Source organism: Herpailurus yagouaroundi, unplaced genomic scaffold, assembly GCF_014898765.1.
Source record: "Herpailurus yagouaroundi ecotype Mexico unplaced genomic scaffold, PumYag 140, whole genome shotgun sequence".
Lineage (NCBI taxonomy): Eukaryota > Metazoa > Chordata > Mammalia > Carnivora > Felidae > Herpailurus > Herpailurus yagouaroundi.
The window spans coordinates 6,122,274-6,141,471 of record NW_024412395.1 but is presented as its reverse complement, the minus strand read 5'-3'; the positions used below and the strand labels follow the sequence as shown (position 1 = coordinate 6,141,471).

General features: G+C 42.8%; 1 protein-coding gene across 1 annotated transcript in view; it reads left to right on the top strand.

The window, feature by feature from the left end:
• CNTNAP5 (contactin associated protein family member 5) overlaps positions 1 to 19,198 on the top strand; it is a 777,640-nt gene that overhangs the window by 433,840 nt on the left and 324,602 nt on the right. Inside the window, exon 8 of the mRNA XM_040474651.1 lies at positions 5,437 to 5,701. Within this exon, the coding sequence (XP_040330585.1) occupies positions 5,437 to 5,701 (265 nt within the window). The remainder of the gene's footprint in view (positions 1 to 5,436; positions 5,702 to 19,198) is intronic.

Genomic DNA, 19,198 nt, shown 5'->3' with positions numbered 1-19,198 from the left:
CCTGTTTGCTTTTCTCCCTCTCCCCCTTTGCCATTCTCCATGGAACTCTCCACAAGCACTTCACTGCTGTAGTCTACTAACTGTGATTGAGAGCTTCCTGAAATATGGCTCTTGACCTCTCATCTTTGCACACAATACACTCCACTCACTAAGGACAGCCCCCTGAGGGATGCATCTGAGGCACAATATGACTATGCATCTATCCTAGACTCTACAGCTGTTTCCCCTTCACCCCCTTCCCATTGTCTTGTTTCCATAGGATCAAGTTCTAGTAGCTCAACATGGTCTAAAGGCTTACACGATTGTGTCTCTTTGTGTCCTTTCCACTTTATCTTGCCTGCTGACATGCTGACTGTTGAACTGCAGTCAGCTGACCTTCTTGTAGGTCCCTGACTATGCCACACACCTTCCTGCCTCCGGTCTTAGCAAATGCTTTCCCGCTGTACTCAGATAACAACACTTTCCTTACTCACCACTTTGCTTCTCCTCTGCTTCCGTAAAATCTCAATTCCAATGTCGCCTCCCTGAGGAAGCCTGTCGTAACCTTCCAGATTAGGATGGGCTTCCTTTGTGTGAGATCATGTACTGCTTCTTTGTAGCAATTAGTGATGTGGAGATTCTTCTCTGCCCTCTGGATGGAGGGCCTCCTTGGGGAGGATGAATCTATGAAAAGAGTTTGCTTTCTTCACCGACACAGACTTGGTTCTTAGGTTTCAAGTCATGACCATCTGTAGGAGGTCGTAAAGCTGTTCATGACAGGGGACAGTGCCAGCTCTTGTTGTTTATGGTACGAAACACTGTTTTTACACAGATATGGGAAGTCTCTCTAGTATGGCCTATAAACAGATCTTTAGGGTTTCAAAGTTCAGTGTTCCATCTGCAGAGATCACTCTTGTGTGAGAAAGGTGGGGTGGGAACGTCTGTGTTTTAAGGGTTTCAAAGAAAAGGCCGTGGTGGATCCTTGAGAAGAAACATAGGTATTTTTGGGGGGTCTCTAATGGACAGCTACCTGCTCTATCTTGGTTCCAGCATTTTTGGGTATCTCACCCTTTGGAGGATGGGCTTATATGAACGCGAAAGCACAGGGCACTAAGAACAGCCATCCTGGGGACAAAGTGAGGTCCTCACTCAGGGGCTCTAGCTCCCTGTTGCAGTTGTTGCCTTGGGGAGGCCTTATCACAGTCTTGACTGGAAGCCTCTGGAGGGTCACCATCCAATCAGGACATGGTGGAGTTGCCAGGAGAAATACATCAGGTACCAAGGATTTAGCCTCTTCAACATAGAGTGACTTCTTTTTTGAACAATAAAGGACACTGCAGGTTTTGTAACTTAGGGAGGGGGCAAAGGGACCCGTGGCAGTGTTACTGACTTCCTTTTAATCTCATCTACAGAGCCAGGGTTGGCCGATTTATCATGAAGATTTGGCCACAGTGTACTCCTGTGTCATGGCATGCTCTGTACTTATCAGTCAAAATGTACATTTAAGGACTAATGCAAAGGATTAAGATCACATTTATAACTTATGTGTAAGCACATTGGTTTACAGTGCTTGAGAAATCGTGAAGGGTTCTTGAATTCTCCAATGAATTCAATGTGCAGTGGAGTAGAGAGTCTGAGAAATGGAGTTTCTTTCTTGGCAGGGCGGTGGGGTGGGAGATGGAATGAAAGTTGAATTGATAGATCGAAGGGGTAGAATACAATCTGTAGACTTTTAGCCACTTTCTGTTTTGACACTGTTCTAAAGTGAATTGCCTTCCTTCATGCTGTTTCTAAATCATGGCGGGGACTCCCTCAAATGCTGCCTTGAGAAGGATTCCAAAGTCACAAATGGCATTATTGAGAAAGATGAAATAATCCATGCTGACTTCAAAAGTAGCACTTGTGCATTTAGCTGATTTTTTCTTCTTTCTCCCTACTGGGGAGGTGGGGGTGGGGTTTGGTATAGATGTTTCTCAACACTGTGGCATTTCTGCCAACAGCAAGCATGACTGAGACAGGATTATATGCAGAAATGGCACATGGCAGCTGTGGCATGGGGAGCTGAGCTGGAAACACTCACTTGCAGGCATTTCCAGTCTACTCCCATCTCTTTCCTACTTGTTTGTTTTTGGACTTGCAGTCAGAGAACTGAGCAGGGCTGTGCTCTAAGAGCAGGGAGCTTTTGGACAGCTCAAGCAGCTGCCCCAGGGCAAGGGCAACCGAGGACAGTGTGAAGGATTGTGGAGGAGTGTGACCTGTAGTGAACCAGGGACACCGCAAAGCATCTCAACGTTGTCCCGCTCCCCGAGCATGTCAACAGTGTTGATCACTGCACATGGCCTTACCTTAACTGGGGAGAATCCCTGAGGCATTTATCTGAATTTCTTGCTACCAGAGACTAGCCGGGACACTTGAGTGTCCTTCAAGGCTTGCTGAGTCCCCTTGCCTATTTCAGAAGCATCTGAGCTGAGGTCCATTGGACACTGAGTAGATGAAGCGAGTCTGAGGGAGACCTGTCAGATATGAATGAACTGATCAGATCAGAGGAGAATCACAGTTTCTTTAGGCCCCCATCCCCATGCCTGTGGATCCATAGAACACTCAGAGGATGGCTTGGGTTGAGCTCAACATCGGATTGTAGACCAGTGGAGGAACAGGGACATTGGTATGACCTCCTACTCTTCTACCTTCCACCCCATCACTGCCCCCCAACTGTTCCCCTTTCTGCATAGCCTCCAACTTTGGGTACAGTCTTGCTCTGGCAAATTTGTTACCAGAGAAGGGATACTGACTTCAGGAAGTGAAAAAGAGGAGGAAAAGGACTGCTATCTCTGAACTTTGCTAGAGGAGTGTTTGTGATTTTCCTCCTTCCAAAATGACAGCTTTGCCTCGGTCAGTCGGCCATCAGTGGGGATGTTTTCATTCTTGAAAAGAAGGCCACGAGAAATTTTTAAAATGTGCAAATTCAAACAATGGATATCATGAGCAAATGGGTAGAAGTTTTAGAACGGTTGTACCTGGTACAGAGAAAGAACATATCAAAGATGGTGGCTGAAAGGAGATCCTTCCATGTCAGACAAGCAGACAAACAGAGTCCCGTTGTCCCTGCTAAGGAGGCAGGTGGCTTTTGTTAAACTTCTTACCTTCCTTCATGAGGCTGGTTTGTGAATTCTTTTTTTTTTTAACGTTTATTTATTTTTGAGACAGAGACAGAGCATGAACGGGGGAGGGTCAGAGAGAGGGAGACACAGAATCGGAAACAGGCTCCAGGCTCTGAGCTGTCAGCACAGAGCCCTACGCGGGGCTCAAACTCACAGACCGCGAGATCATGACCTGAGCTGAAGTCAGCCGCTTAATCGACTGAGTCACACAGGTGCCCCGGTTTGTGAATTCTTTAAATGGAGGCAGTGTTACCGTGCAGAACACATGAGATAACATGGTTGAGTGCTTAGTCTATTGCCAGGTGTGGTGGGCAGTGTGAGCCATAGACAATTTCTTTTTTTTTTTTTTTAATTTTTTTTTTCAACGTTTTTTATTTATTTTTCTTGGGACAGAGAGAAACAGAGCATGAACGGGGGAGGGGCAGAGAGAGAGGGAGACACAGCATCGGAAACAGGCTCCAGGCTCCGAGCCATCAGCCCAGAGCCTGACGCGGGGCTCGAACTCACGGACTGCGAGATTGTGACCTGGCTGAAGTCGGACGCTTAACCGACTGCGCCACCCAGGCGCCCCATCTTGATGGATATCAAGGCCTTACCCTTTGACCCATTAACTAACTTCTGGAGATCTAGCTCAAAGAGGAGGAAACATCTAAACAATGACAACAAATGATTAGTGCAAGAATATGCTCATAGCGGCATGGTTGATGAGCAGACCCTCAGAAATATGCTATTGGTATTAGTGTTTGGAGACTGCTGCTTGCCTTCAGAAATGTAAGAATATCATTAATGGGCCTGGCTGGGATCTAGGGATGTTTTCCTGGACTATGGGGATTTGGGAGTTGAATGATTCACCTGCTCTGGTACTGGGGGCTGCCCCAGGTATCTAACCTCCCTATCTGGCCACCTTAGTGGAAAGGTGAACTCAGGCGGTCAATTAAGGCAGGGCATTCCCCCCACTTTTGGAAATCGCTGTCTTTTTTTGTGTGTGAGTGCCTGTAAGAGTGTCTTTAGAAGGCTGAACCTAGCATCATGCAAAGACAGACCATTCACGGCCTTGAAAGGATTTGCAGGAAACATGATGTGTCCATGACTATTTAGATGAGAATATTGTGTTATGCTACCTGAATAAGCCTGCTGCTTTGTTGTGGAGATTAGTTTGGAGTTTAAAAGAGACAAATGGTAGGGATAGAAACTAAGATGTGCTTGGCTGCTGGGTTTGCAATACAAATTCCAAATGGCTTTTATAACATAACACCTATTCACAATTTATAAGGTATCCCAGGCTCTCTCTTTATTGACCTAGCAGAAGTGACTCTGGAACATTTTTTTTATTTTCCTGTAACTGCCTGATGTAAACGCATCCTCTAATCATCCTCCAATAAACATGGACCAGTTTTCCCTCACTTAGGCAAAGGATAATCTTCTTCTGCGTCTTCCTGGTTCTAGTCTATGCACACTTAATATTCCCCACCTCTAGTCTTCCCACCGCCCCCCCCCCCCGCCCCGCAACCCATGCTGCTGAAAATCTTCATAGCTTGAAATCAGATGGCTGTCACTTTATTTTTTCTAAACGTGAATGATAACTTAGCAAACATAAACTCTACCTGTTTATCTTTCTGGTCTGACCTCTTCCATGGCCCCTGGCCCTCCCTGCCCCATATTATGTTCAGAAATGACAAGTTCCCTGTAATCCCCAGGTATGCCATTTTGCTATTATATCCAAACCTTCCCACACAATGTGCCATTTATTTGCTGAAAAGCCTGGCGGGGCACACTCACTTCTCTCCTTCCCCCGCTTCCTTCCAGGAAAGCATCACCTCCCTCGTGAAACCTTTGCTTGTATAGTTATTTCTTCTACCAGGCCCCCCCCACCGGGACCTTTCGTGTCCTTCTTTTAGCACATCCACATTGTAACAAACTTGTTTCATGTGTATCTCTCTAAACTTTGTCCCCTGCTTGGCCCATGGTTGACTTGTGGTACATATTTATTCAGTGGATGAGTGTAATTACTTTCCTGTCTGATTCCTTAGAAAATGTTGATGCTTACCCCTTTACCCCCCACCCCAGCTGGGGTCTTTGATGGCCTTCTTGAAGATAACACTCCAGAAAACAGGAGTGGGGATAGTCTCGCAGGTACATCTGAACAAAGCCGACGTATTTCTTTCCCTTTAAGATCTTGCAGCTGAATGTGGAATGATCCTGAAATTAAGGTCAGCACCAGGTGGTTGTTTATATCAGCTGTCAGATTGCAGAATAAAAAATGGCTTTTATATGTTTGATTTTTATTGTTTTCCAGGGCAATGTCACTTTTTCCTGCTCCGAACCACAAATTGTTCCCATCACATTTGTCAACTCCAGCAGCAGTTATTTGCTGCTGCCCGGCACCCCCCAAATTGATGGGCTCTCAGTGAGTTTCCAGTTTCGAACATGGAACAAGGATGGTCTGCTTCTGTCCACAGAGCTGTCTGAGGGCTCGGGGACCCTGCTGCTGAGCCTGGAGGGTGGAACCGTGAGACTCGTGATTCAGAAAATGACAGAACGCACAGCTGAGATCCTCACAGGTACGGTGTGCTGACAGCCACTAGCTCGGTTTCTGGTTTGGCCAAGTTGACAGATGTTTGAGATTCTGACTAAAACATATAGAATCCAGCTCGGGGATGTGGGATGACCCAGTATTCACAGATTTACTCTAAGTATGAAGAGGCAACATTTTTAAAAAATATTTTTAAGTTTTTGAAGGTTTATTTATCTTTGAGAGAGAGAGCTAGACAGACACAGAGACAGAGAGACAGAGAAGCAGACAAAGGCAGAGAGAGAGGGAGTCACAGGATCCGAAGCAGGCTCCAGGCTCCGAGCTGTCAGCACAGAGTCTGATGCTAAGCTCAAACTCATGAACTGTGAGATCAAGACCTGAGCTGAAGTTCTATGCTTAACAGACTGAGCCACCCAGGTGCCCTGAAGAGGCAACATTTTTAACTTTTTTTTTCCTAAACAAAACAAAACACCACTGAATTCAGATGTATCTATTGAACCTTTGAAAAGTCTCTTAATTCCCTTGTTCCTTGTCAGACTGGTTCCAGTCGTGGGAATAAGAATTTCTATCTAAATATGACATAATATAGACCATTTACGGAGCACTTTGCTGGGTCTGGACAGACCTGGCATCTATTATATAGAATCTCCATCATGCCTGTTCAAGGAAGGTATTTTATAGGTACTTTGTAGAGGAGGAAACGAAAAGTCACAGAAGCTAAGGAACTTTCAAAATCACATGTTAATAAATGACGGAGTTACAATTTCATCCTGAATCTGTCTGACTTCGACGGCTGCAGTTTCATTGTATACCACACATATGACCACGGACCTTTTACAGCCATCAAATTTTATTTCAAGTAAAAATTAGCGAGTTTTAAGAAAAAAGTTTTTAACATAGTATTTTTAAGATGTTATGTGAATACTGATACATCATCTAGGTTCAGCAAAAAAAAAAAAAAATTAAGTTTATTTTATTTATTTATTTATTTAGGGGGAGGTGCAGAGAGAGAGAGAGAGAGAGAGAGAGAGAGAGAGAATTCCAAGCAGGCTCCATGCTGTCAGTGCAGAGCCCTATGTGGGGCTTGATCTTTTGAACTATAAGATCATGAACTATAAGATGATGACCTGAGCCAGTACCAAAAGTCAGACATTTAACTGACTGAGCCACACAGGAGCCCCATAGGTATGGCCATATTGTTTTAAATGGTCCTCGAATTGCTGAAGTTTGGAAAGTACATATTTGGTAATATAATATAGATTCTAATATGTAGCAGTATGGAATAGATTTATGGATAAGTCATGTTTTTCCAAACTCTGACTCTTTCATTTGCTGTTTCTGCAACATGGAATGGTAGAACTTTCTCCATGTTTCTCTGTTTGTCATCTTACTGTCTCCTGTCTTTCCAGAAGCAGTACTTATAGCTTACTACGGTTAGACCACATGCCACACATTATATTAGGGGCCAAGGCCAGTTCCTAGGTCAACACATCATTTGAAAAGCCTCCCTGCTTTACAGTCTGCATCAAACACCCCTCCTCTGTGCATTCTGAGCCAATATCCATCCTGGATTACACTCTATTGCATTTTTCTTTAAATGTCTTTCTTTTCCCACTGGACTGTGAGTTTTGTTCTCCAAATAAATTAGAAAAAATTGACTTAAATAGTAAAGGACATGCCTTAATACCTAAGATCAGGTCAGACTGCGGGAGAACCTCATATGCCAATAAGTGAACAAAAAAATCCATTGAACCCCTGGAACAATGGGAGAGCCTGGGTCTGGAACTTAGACTCAAAAGGTACTGCCTTTCCTTACTGTTCTGTGTCCCTGAATACACTTGGCTTTGTCTCACTTGTCAGTGAGAGTGTATTAGTTATCTATGGTTGTGTAACAAACTGGACCCAAAGGTAGTGGTTGAAAATGTTAATTGTGTGCTAATTTATAAGAGTTGGGAATCCAGGGGCACCTTGGCTGGACAATTCTGGCTGCAACCAAGTTGTTGGCAGGGGCCACCTTCATCTTCAACTTCAACTCTGAGTAAGTCTGCTTCCAAGCTAATGCATACAGCTGTTGGCAGGCCTCAGAAGATCCATTTCCAAGCTTATCCCCTGGCCTCTCCAGAAGGCTGCCTCATGAAATGATAACACTCTGACCCCACAGTGAGTGATTCAAGAAAAAGAAAGAACTCACGAGACAAAAGCTATTGTTTTTTTATAACCTAACCCTGGGAGTGGTGTTCCTTCACTGTTACATGCTCTTTTCAGTAGAAACAAGTAAATAAGTCTGGGCCTTGCCCGAGCCAAGGGGATTATACAAAGCTGTGGATATTAAGAGTTGGGGATCACTGGGGACCATGTGTCCCACAGTAGGACCCCTACTGACTCAAGACCTATCGCTAGAAGGGACCTCACCGCATAGTCGTAAAAGCGGAGCCAATTTGTGCAATCACAGGAAATACTTTCATAAAATTTATAAAATTTCCAGTAATGGAGGTGAGTTAATCACTTAGAAACAGTATTTTTCATGTTCAGAGTTACAGAAGTTCAACTGCAACCCTCTTTATTTGAAGAAGAAAAATGTGAGCTGGTGCTAGGCTGTTTCTCTCTCTAATCGGTGAGATGTTCGAGTACAGAGACTTGTAGGCCTGAGGTCAATAACGCAGTTTTAATATAGTTTAGGCCCTGGCGGCACTGTGCTCTACAGCAGCCAGGTGCTGCCTGTGTTATTAAGCACATGTCAGTCCATTAAAACACGTTTATGACCGAGAGAGGCTGCTGAAAGCTGTCACGTTACCCAGCTTCAGAAAGGGGGCAAAATCATCCATTATTTCAGACCTGTCTCTCAAAAAATGAAATGAGGGGCACCTGGGTGGCTCAGTCGGTTAAGCGTCCGACTTCAGCTCAGGTCACGATCTCACGGTCCGTGAGTTCGAGCCCCGCGTCGGGCTCTGGGCTGATGGCTCAGAGCCTGGAGCCTGCTTCCGATTCTGTGTCTCCCTCTCTCTCTGCCCCTCCCCTGTTCATGCTCTGTCTCTCTCTGTCTCAAAAATAAATAAACGTTAAAAAATAATTTAAAAAAAATGAAATGAATAAAAAGAAGTTTGAAAAATGTGCTGACTGGGTTCCTGAAGTCTGGCTCGGAAAACTCTTGCTTTATTCTTTCCCCACGAAGAGTTTCTGAATTTTGGAAAACTGGAACTTCATTCATTTTGAATTTGAAATGGAGTTAGGCTTGGTGTCTGCTGGACTTTTTCTACCTCATCGGGGGCAGGGGGCGTCAGGCAAAACAAAAACAACCAACAAACAAAAAGTCCAACAAAGCTAGTTTTCCCGTTCCTTCCATTTCTCAGGAAACTTATTTTCAAAGTCCTTGAGATCATAGTGGCTTTCCAAGGGATGACAGCCCCAAATGAGAAATCAGAAAGTGATGATCATTGTCCCAGTAAGGTTGGAGGCTCTCTGGGGCCACCTTGACACATGGTACCTCCTGGGAAACAGAAACAAAGCCACTTTGGGTTAGTGGGACAGGGAATCCAGATACTTAACAATTAATTTGAGACTAGGTCAGGTGTTTCTACCATCTAAAAGAGAAGGTAACCCCCGTGGAAACAGACATGCAGAGATGTCTGGAGCATTCACTTCTGTTTCCAGAGCTTCATACAGGATGTGTGTGGCCTTTTGTTGAGGACATCCTTTCATTGTGAGTGATGTGGTTGTAGAATCAACAATCATTGTAGATGCCTTACAAGTCAGGCGTCGCTCCTGGGCCTTGTCATATGCCGCAGGACAAAACACACCCCTGAAAACTTATGAAGTGGTTATTATTTTACCAAAATGGGTAGGAAGTGGGGCGCCTGGGTGGCGCAGTCGGTTAAGCGTCCGACTTCAGCCAGGTCACGATCTCGCGGTCCGTGGGTTCGAGCCCCGCGTCAGGCTCTGGGCTGATGGCTCGGAGCCTGGAGCCTGTTTCCGATTCTGTGTCTCCCTCTCTCTGCCCCTCTCCCGTTCATGCTCTGTCTCTCTCTGTCCCAAAAATAAATTAAAAAACGTTGAAAAAAAAAATTTCAAAATGGGTAGGAAGAAACTGGGAACCAAAAAAAAATAAGTGCAAGTGACGAAGATGGTGTTTAACATCAGGTCTTTCCTTAGGATTCCCAAGTTTATGGTCTTTTTACGGGAACTTGCTGCCATCCATATTCATTTTATATTATCAGATGTTTAAGTAATTCAAATGTAAAACTCTACTTTAGATGAAAGATCTGTAGACAAATGTTCAATAGGCTGTTATGGTAAATAGCTATTTAGTATTTAAAGTTAAGCATTTTATTTGGTCGCCCTATTATTGGCAGATTCCTGGTTAGATGAGATTGACACAAGATAATGAGTCCATCCTCTTTAAGACTTCTTACGTTTTATGGGGCACCTGGGTGGCTCAGTTGGTTAAGTGGGTGACTTCGGCTCAGGTTATGATCTCACAGTTCATGGGTTCAAGCCCCACAATGGTGTCTGTGCTGGCAGCTCAGAGCCTGGAGCCTGCTTTGGATTCTGTGTCTCCCTCTCTCTCTGCCCTCCCCCACTTGCACTCTATGTCTCTCTCTCTCTCAAAAATAAACATTAAAAAAAGACGACTTGTATTTTAGCTATGTTTGCCCATATAATATTGTAATAGTGTAAAACAAATAATCCACATCTACATATCAACACACACATACTTCCCAGTATTCATTATGTATACACGGCATAAATGCTTAGTGCTGATTCCTTAGTAAGACTAAGGGTAGTAAGCAGCAAGAGGTATTAATTAGAGTCTGTCTTCTCCCCAAGGCTTTACCCTCTATTGTATAGCTTTTCCCATTCTGGTCACCTCTGTGCTCCAAACCCCACATGGAAGTCTTGGGGCTGCATTGATCCCTACCTTCAAGGGTTCCTGCTGCACAGTGAGACTTGCCATTTCTCCTTTCAGGAATCACAAGAGATATACAGGCAAATATTAAATAAATGGACACCTGGAGTTTCTACTTTGTTCATTTCAAACTCCCAGTTCTTTACCATGTGTCACAGTGACCACCTGTTCATTGAGCAGTAGATACTATGGTCTATTTTTTTCTTCTTTGAGAAAAAGAAGGAGAGAGAACAAGGGGAGAGAGAGAGAGAGAGAGAGAGAGAGAGAGAATGAATCACAAGCAGGCTCCATGCTCAGCCTGGAGCCCGGTGTAAAACTTGATCATGAGATCATGACCTGAGTCTAAATCAAGAGTTGTTCGCTTAACCATCTGAGCCACCCACGCGCCCCTATGTTCTATTTTTTAATGTAGGAAATAGATGCTGTTTTAAAGACTCTTAAACAGATGCTAAGAATCGAGATTGGTATTGTCCAAACTCGTCTGAATTACTAAGAAAACAGGGAGTTATATAAAGGTAAAGAATGCCACCTGGTCTGTTTCTTTGGAGAATTAGGAAGGAGGATTTTGATTTTCACATGAAACATTAAATAATCTAAAGAAAAAGCTGGTACCACTGTAATTATTTTAATGTGATCTGAAATTTCAATGTTATTTGTATTTTTTGGATGGGAGAATGTTGGGGAATGAGAAGAGGAAGAAAGAGGCCTGGGGGCTTTAGTCATTAAAGTTTGAAATCTGTTTTTTTTTTTTTTCCACTGTGGTGCTTCTCAAAATGTCACCTGCTCTCTGAAAAGTGAGTCTGGGCAAAGAGCTTGAACACAGGCTTTAGAATTCAGGGCTCTAGCTTACCTGGGCTCTACAGTGATGCAGAATATGAGTAACTCTTATTCTGTTAGACCTCATTGTTCTGTTTTGTTAAAGGAGAGACTTGGTCTAGAATTAGTAAAGCCTTTTCTAATCCTTTATATGAATTTCTGAAGAATAACAGATGTCAACCCTTTTCCTTATTATGAAATCATCAACCCGAGAGTCTTCTTTTGAAAATAGGGTAAATGGCCTTGATTGGAGATATGAAAGGCCAAGTCCCCAGTCAGAGGTAATGATTCTCAACTCCCAAAATTGTGATACATTTTGTGAGGTAAGAAAGGTGAACTTGACCTTTGTCATACAGTGATTTTTGTGAGTTAGATGCTTGGGTTTCCCAGAAAGTTCATGTGTGTGACCCTCAGTGATGTGTATAGATCCCAATATGAGAAGTTGTTTTTTTTGGAAACTACCTTAAATCTAACTATAATAGTGTGTGTGTGTGTGTGTGTGTGTGTGTGTGTGTGTGTTGGTTAGGGGGCAATAAGAATGTACAGGCTCTTCAAACTGTGTTAACAGAGGAACACTTGTAGGTTCTAAAGCTATCACATGTGGAGAAAAAACAAGACAGAGACATGGCAAGGGTCTCTGAATAAGGCTTTCTCATAGTTGAATTTTTAAAAATGTATTTATTTATTCTGAGGAGGAGCAGAGAGAGAAGGAAAGAAAGAATCCCAAGTAGGCTCTGCACTGTCAATGTACAGCCTGACATGGGGCTCAAACTCACAAACTGTGAGGTCATGACCCGAGCCGAAATCAAGAGTCGTGCACTTTACTGCCTGAGCCACCCAGGTGCCCTATAGTTGAGGGTTTTTATGGTTATGTCACTGAGAAAGTACAATAGGGACCAGTAAGGCCAAACCGTGTGAAGAGCACTTTTGCTTTTCCATTAGAGGAATAAACTATCCAGAGCTTTCCTTGGTGTCACTAGAGGTATTGAGCTCTCGGTGGAGTTTTTGGGATTACACGATGAGTCTCAGCCATGCTGAATGGAACCTGGGAAATGGAAGTGGAAGTCTCCAGACCTCAACCTAACAGCTGGGCATCATGGAATGATTATAGCCTGGGAAGATGGAAAGTAAAAACCAGTACCCAGGCACAGAACAGAATTCTTGCACAAGAGGAGATACAACTAGCAAAGATCCACAAATCAACCAGATATCAAGGGAAATTTTTCAGTTGAGGCAAAGAGCATATTTTGAAGAGGCCCTCTCACCTCATCCCATTTAATCCCTAGGTAAAAGCAATTGTTTTCAACCATTTTGTAACTTTCATATTTCCATATAATGGCTTTGAATAGGAAGGTTTCTAGAAAGAGCATTCCAAAAATACCAATTAAGCAATCCATTTTAATCAGCTATCCATTTTCCATACTTAGTAGACTTTTGGGACGGAAGATAAGGTGAAATTCTAGCGGCATAACCTAGGTCAACAGCTAGATGGGCATTTCTTTGATCGTTATTTAACATCGACTGTGTTTAAATTAAATAAGTCCTACAATTATGGTCAACACCACCCCACTTACCTTTTAGAATACATTTCAAATGGTTTCTCAAGAAACCTTGCCAAAGCTGGCCAGATGCCCCATCACATAGTCTTCTAGCTCTCTCTGATGTAGTATTTACCTGTGTGTGTGTGTGTGTGTGTGTGTGTGTGTGTGTGTGTGTGTGCATTATGACTACTATAACAAAACACCATAGACTAGGTGACTTAGGAACTTATTTTTGCACAGTTCATAAGACCTTATATCTTTTTTCTTATAAGGACATCTATCATATTGGATATGGGCCTGGTCATATAACCTCATTTTTCCTCAGTTACCTCATTAAAGGTTCTCATCTCCAAATACAGACACATTCTCAGGTACTGGAAGTAAGGACCTCAGCCTGTGAATTTGGGAAAAACACCATTCAGCGCATAACACAATATATCAATCATGTGTCTATTAATTGGTTATTGGTTGCTTCTCTGTCCACTAGAACATAAAGCTCCATGGGAACCAGAATACTGCCACGCCCATCACTATTTGCCCAAGGCGTAGTATAGCACCTTGCTTATCACAGGTTTTCAATAACTATTTGCCCAGTGTATAAGCAACTGTCTAAATGAATAAACCAGTAAGGTTGACCTCCAAAACAATTTGGAGGGATATCATTTTAACAGTGAAAGGAGAGGTAATCGTACTTTTTTTTTTTTTTTTTTTTTTTTACAAATGTTCATATTACCACAGTTATATGCTGCCTACTGTGTCAAACCTGGGAATGAGCTACCCTCAGGGGAAGTGCTAATTAGACAAAGGCCAGTAAAGCTACCAGAGGTGGAGAGATGGCTGGGAGAGCTGCATCATGCAGGATAGAAGTGCTCGCCCTGATTACTACTTGTGGCCAGATGGTTTTAGGCTACGACCCTGCAATTATTGGAGCTGCTCCCCAAATATCACCCCTTTTCATATAAGCTGTTTATATCTAGCCACCATCTGCACATCAAGTAAACATGATAACTTTGTGAACTTTGTCTTCTGCTTCAATTAAGTTGTCATTAATGCCTCTGCATTTGAGCTAAGATAATGTTGATGAGAGAATCCCATTAACAAGGGCAAAGACATAAATAGGCACAGGGCTGTGACTGTCACAACAAGCTGTGTGCCGGGCACAGAGTTCAAGTTTCCGAAGACAGAAAAGTGATGAGTGTTCCAAGTTATGGGAAACTGAGAAATGCAATTGCCTGAGCTTCGAGATATCCTGCAAAGGTTGGGAATGTTTCCCAAAACAGTGATCTCTTGGACATCTGCAGCTTTTTCCAGTCTGATTAATGACAGTGGGATCATTTTATTTCTTAACTGACTCTTCCTTCCTCACCATTCACTCAAAAGAGTAACTGAGGGAGCTAGGTTTTTATTATTACATCAGATATTACACTCTAATAGTCAATCCTGATCTCACTTCCTTTGCTCTTTCCTAGTTTCTGCTTTGATAATTCCCTCATATAATTTGCATTACCTCCATTTAATTCAGGAAGGTTTTGAAGTTCCTACTCTCTGCTGGCACTGTATGTATGCTCAGACCTGAGGATTGGGGCATTGGCCACTGGGAGCCCATGGGTACAGTTGGAAGAGATGGTCTTGGGGCATTTGTGATGCAAGAGGATGTATGCTCAGGATAGTGGGGGATCATGGAGGACAGGAAGCCAGATGAGTGAGAAGGGAAAGGTTTTCTAGGGGCAGGGGCAAGGACAGCTTGTTTTGAAGAATGGATAGAATTTGGCCAAACGAAGAGGGAAGGAAAGGATGTTCCAATCCAAGGAAAGAAGTAGGAGATCTAGGAGGCTAAAACTCCATGGCTGGCTCAGGATGACTGGGTCACCGAGGACAAAGGAGGACAGACAGAAGAGAAAGCAGCGTTCTGACAGAGACATCGGAGTTGGAGCTGTATCGTGAAGGCAATAGAGAAATTATCTGTCTCTGGAGTTGAGCTTGATTTTTACCATGTAGATTTTGGAGCTGAGAATTCAAGTCAATATCACAGAAACAAGGGCTTTACCATCAACCACGAGTACGTCACATTTCCTGCCTGACTCTAGTGGATGGCAGAACCGGATGTTTTCCTTGCATACCCTGACCAAGGAGGGTCTTCAGGATCCAGGTCACCTTGATGTATAGGCTGGGCTTTAACAACTAGGAAAGGTTTGACCTGTGATTTATGGCCCAGGCACCAGGGAGAGCCCTGATACTGACACTTGGCAGTGGAGATTCAGCTGGTGAGATGCTCAATCAATCAGTGAGCATTTGGAGAGGGCAGAATGCTGTCCTGTTGATGCTGAGGGGGATACCAAAACAAGACTCAGACTCTGACCCCCAGGAACTCATCTCAGTGGGAGATGAGACTTACAGCTATGCATTAAGCATAATGCATGGTTCAACACAATAAATAATATGAACTAACTGCATAGATCAGATAGCAGGTGTTATAGGGATTGTGATGGAGAAATCACTGTGTTGGTCTAGTCAAGGTAAACCTGCTTTGCTCATTTCTTGGTTTATTAACCTATTCACTCAGTCATTAGGCACTTGTTATGTGCTCTGCACTGTGCTTGGTGCCTATGATAGAAAGTTAAAAAAAAAGAAGGATGCTTCCTTGTTCTTACAGTTGAGGAGAAGAAGCTCTGAGACAAATACTGGGGATTGGAAGGTAGGGAAATGGGCTTGGTTATTGAAAGCTGGGAGTGGAGGCACCAATTAGGTAAGTGGATTCACTTAGAGCATAATGAATGCACTAGCTTAGTTACAGTAGGGAGTTTGCATAGGAGTATTGGGAAATGGGATTGAGACGATAGATGGAAATTCGATTGTCAAGCTAAGCAGTTTGAGATTCATTCTCCAAGCTCCATGACCCACTGGAAGGACATGCTGTGGGGTACTCCTTAGACAGTTCAATGTAGCGGGCTGTCCAGCACCAGAAAGAAGTCGGAGGCTGGGGAAAGAGGGAGGTCGTCACAAAATTCCCCAGCTGTGGTGATAAATAATAGAATAATGGCTGGGGAAGGAATTGGAAGACAAATATGAATTCAATCTACCATATAGGGAAGGGTTAATAAAATTTGATAATTGATGGATAAAATGTATCCAAGGAAAACAGAACTCAGGACCTAAATCATAGCATAGTGGTACTAATAATTGTAATATGCTCTTTTACGATGTGATTTACATTTTAAGACTGCTTTATTCAATTATTTATGTATTCCCTACTTTGTTCTCACAAAAAATTGAAACTACCTTTGAACTATTAAGTTAACAGTGGACATGACAGGATGTGGGAAAATCAGCTGAATTGGGTTTTCTGGAGAAGATAAAGCCTAGAAACTTCCAAGTCAAGCTGGGTAATTCTGTCTCTATTTTACAGATGAGGAAGCAGGTGTCGAGGGATGAAGAAATCTGTCTAAATTCCTAGAAATTATAAGTGGCACGGCTTTGAGCAAGGGGTAACGGGTGAATAGAGGCATCAAGGAAATCTGTGACAAGTTATTTCCAGGGTTGGAAATAGAGTCATCAGGGATGTGCCTCTGGCCTGGGCTGAATCTCTGCATGCTGGCCTGTTGCTGTATCGACTGATGCTTAGAGGTCCTGCAACAGCCATGATGTTCCAAAGATTCTGTGTTCAAACCATCAGGAGAGACAGTGAAATAAGGTGAAATCTAAATACAAATATCTATTAGGCATTTGAGGACAAGAGAAATACAGAAAGATAGGGTGGGGGTGAGAGAGAGCAGCAGGGCTCTGTAGACTGAAAAATTAGTTAATGTGTCATTCTCAACCAAGGGAGATTCCCCACCCTTCCACCCCAGCCTCCCATTCCCCCAAACCTACCCGAGGGACTTTTGTCAATATCTGGAGATATTTGTGGTGCTGGGAGTAGGGGGGCTGTTACTGGCATTTGGTGAGTCAGGGGTGCTGCTAAACGTCCTACATAAGGGGCGTATTACAGAACACCCTACCCCCAACAAAGAATTATCCAGTCCAAATTATCCAGGGACAGTGTTGAAGAACTCTGCTTCTAGAAAAACCTTACTCTTCTTAAAAAAAAAAAAAAAAAAAAGTTTTGCCTCTCAGAATATTACTTCACTGCTCTGAGTCTCAATTCCATCAGATGTGAACTATCAGTCGCTGTGAAGTTCTCATTACAAAAAGTATACAAAATGGCTTATTAAATGCTCGGTAAGATTACTTATCTGGAAAAATAGCATCGAAGTAATGGCGATTAGCTAGAATTCCACGTCCGATCTAAGTAGACGTTCTAAGAAACAGAAGTTGAATTGTATTTTAATTCTTAGAAGCTAGAAGATCCACCAAAAGCCAGGACCAGCGTTTGAACTCAGTATTGTCAAAACGGAAGTTTCCTTGTGAGAAGATGAGCTGGTCGGCCATTTTGGAGATGCTCTGGCTATAGAGTCACATATGACCCAGTGGTCAGACTCCAAGGTGCTCACTGCGAGAACTGAAAGCTTAGGTCTACACAGAAATTGGCACACATGTTCACAGAAACTCTATTTATAATACCCCTAAATGAAAACAACCCAGATGTCCATCAGCTAGTGAATGGAAAAATAAAATGTGAGATAGCCATACCATAGAGTATATAATTCAGCAATATAAAAATATCCTGACACAAGCTACAGCAAAGGATGAACCTTGAAAATGTGTTAGATGACAGAAGCCAGTCATAAAAGGGAACCCGATGCACAAATTCATGTATAGGAAATGCCAAGGATGGGGAAATCCATTCAGACAGGAAGCAGAGTAGTAGTTGACTAGGGCTGGAGGTGAGGGGGGTGAGGAGATAGGGGAGGAGGTACCTATATGTTATAACATTTCTGTCGGGCGTTACAAGTGTTTTAAAATTAATTGTGATGGTTGCCTGACTGAATATACTAAAAAAAAATGACTTCTGCATTTTATTTTTTTTCATTTTTTTAAATGTTTATTTATTTTTGAGAGGGCAGGGGGTTGGAGGGCAGAGAGAGAGGGAGAGAGGGAATCCCAAGCAGACTCCTAACTGGTCAGCGTAGAGCCCAATGCAGGGCTCAATCTCACAAACCCTGACATCATGACCTGAGCTGAAATCAGGAGTCAGACGTTGGACCGACTGAGCCACATGGGCACCTCTTGAATTGTGCATTTTAAATAAATGAATTGTATGGCACGTGAATTTTATCTCAATCAAGCTGCTCCAAAAATACTAATAAAGAAAAGCAAAGTTGCATTCAATGACAGAAGATAGAACTTTGCAGAAGTAATTGGCCATCAGTTCTTGCAGCAGGGGCATTGTTGGCCTAGGAGGGGTGGAGAGAGAGAGCAGGAGCTCAGCCTGGTTCTCCGGAACCCACCCCCCTCCCTTCAATTCTGACTCCACCTCTAGTAGCCATATGACCCTGGACAGCCTCTCTGGCTTTTCGTTTTAGCATCTGTAGCGGGAGGACCATGAAACTGGGCCTCCTGGACCATTGTGAGAATTAGGAATTACACATTTAAAATGCCTGGCACATCACAGGTATTCGGCACTGTTAATGTGCGTTACTAGCTATTTTTACAATTGGCCCGTATTTCAAAAGTTCATTTGCAAGCAATGATGGAAACTGCCTTTTTTTTTCCTTCATGGAGAAAAACTCCATGTTAAGTCTTAAGCAAGCACAGAGAAGTCTATCCAACCCTCTCTGTAAAGGAGCTCTTTTATTTATTTATTTATTTATTTATTTATTTATTTATTATTTTTTTATTTATTGTAAAGGAGCTTTTAGACAAGTGGCTTCAGCTGAATTCTGGGACCTGGGAGCAGTTGCTTTGTTAACAAGGAGGGCCAGAAGTGGAAAAGAATGAAAATGTTTCCTATTCTTCTCAACTTAGTTTGTTAGTCTTAAAAAATAATCATAAAAGTTGGACATTTTGTTTTTAGAAACTTTGAAAATTCTAGTACTCTCTGTAAGAAAAAAAACCAACAACACACTAATCATTCCATGTCATTCCAGTGTTTTCTCTTTGTAGCAATTTTTGACAAAATGCATACCATAACCACATACGCTATTTAGCCTGAGTTTTCCACTTATCTGGATATCACTTGCATTCTTGGACATTATAATTTTTGATGACTACATTATATTCCGTGTTACTAAATATGCCGTATTTGATTTAACTAACCCGCTATTGTTGGAAATACTGGTAGTTGTGAATTTTTGCTCTTAGAAATAATGGCCTCATAAACTCTCCT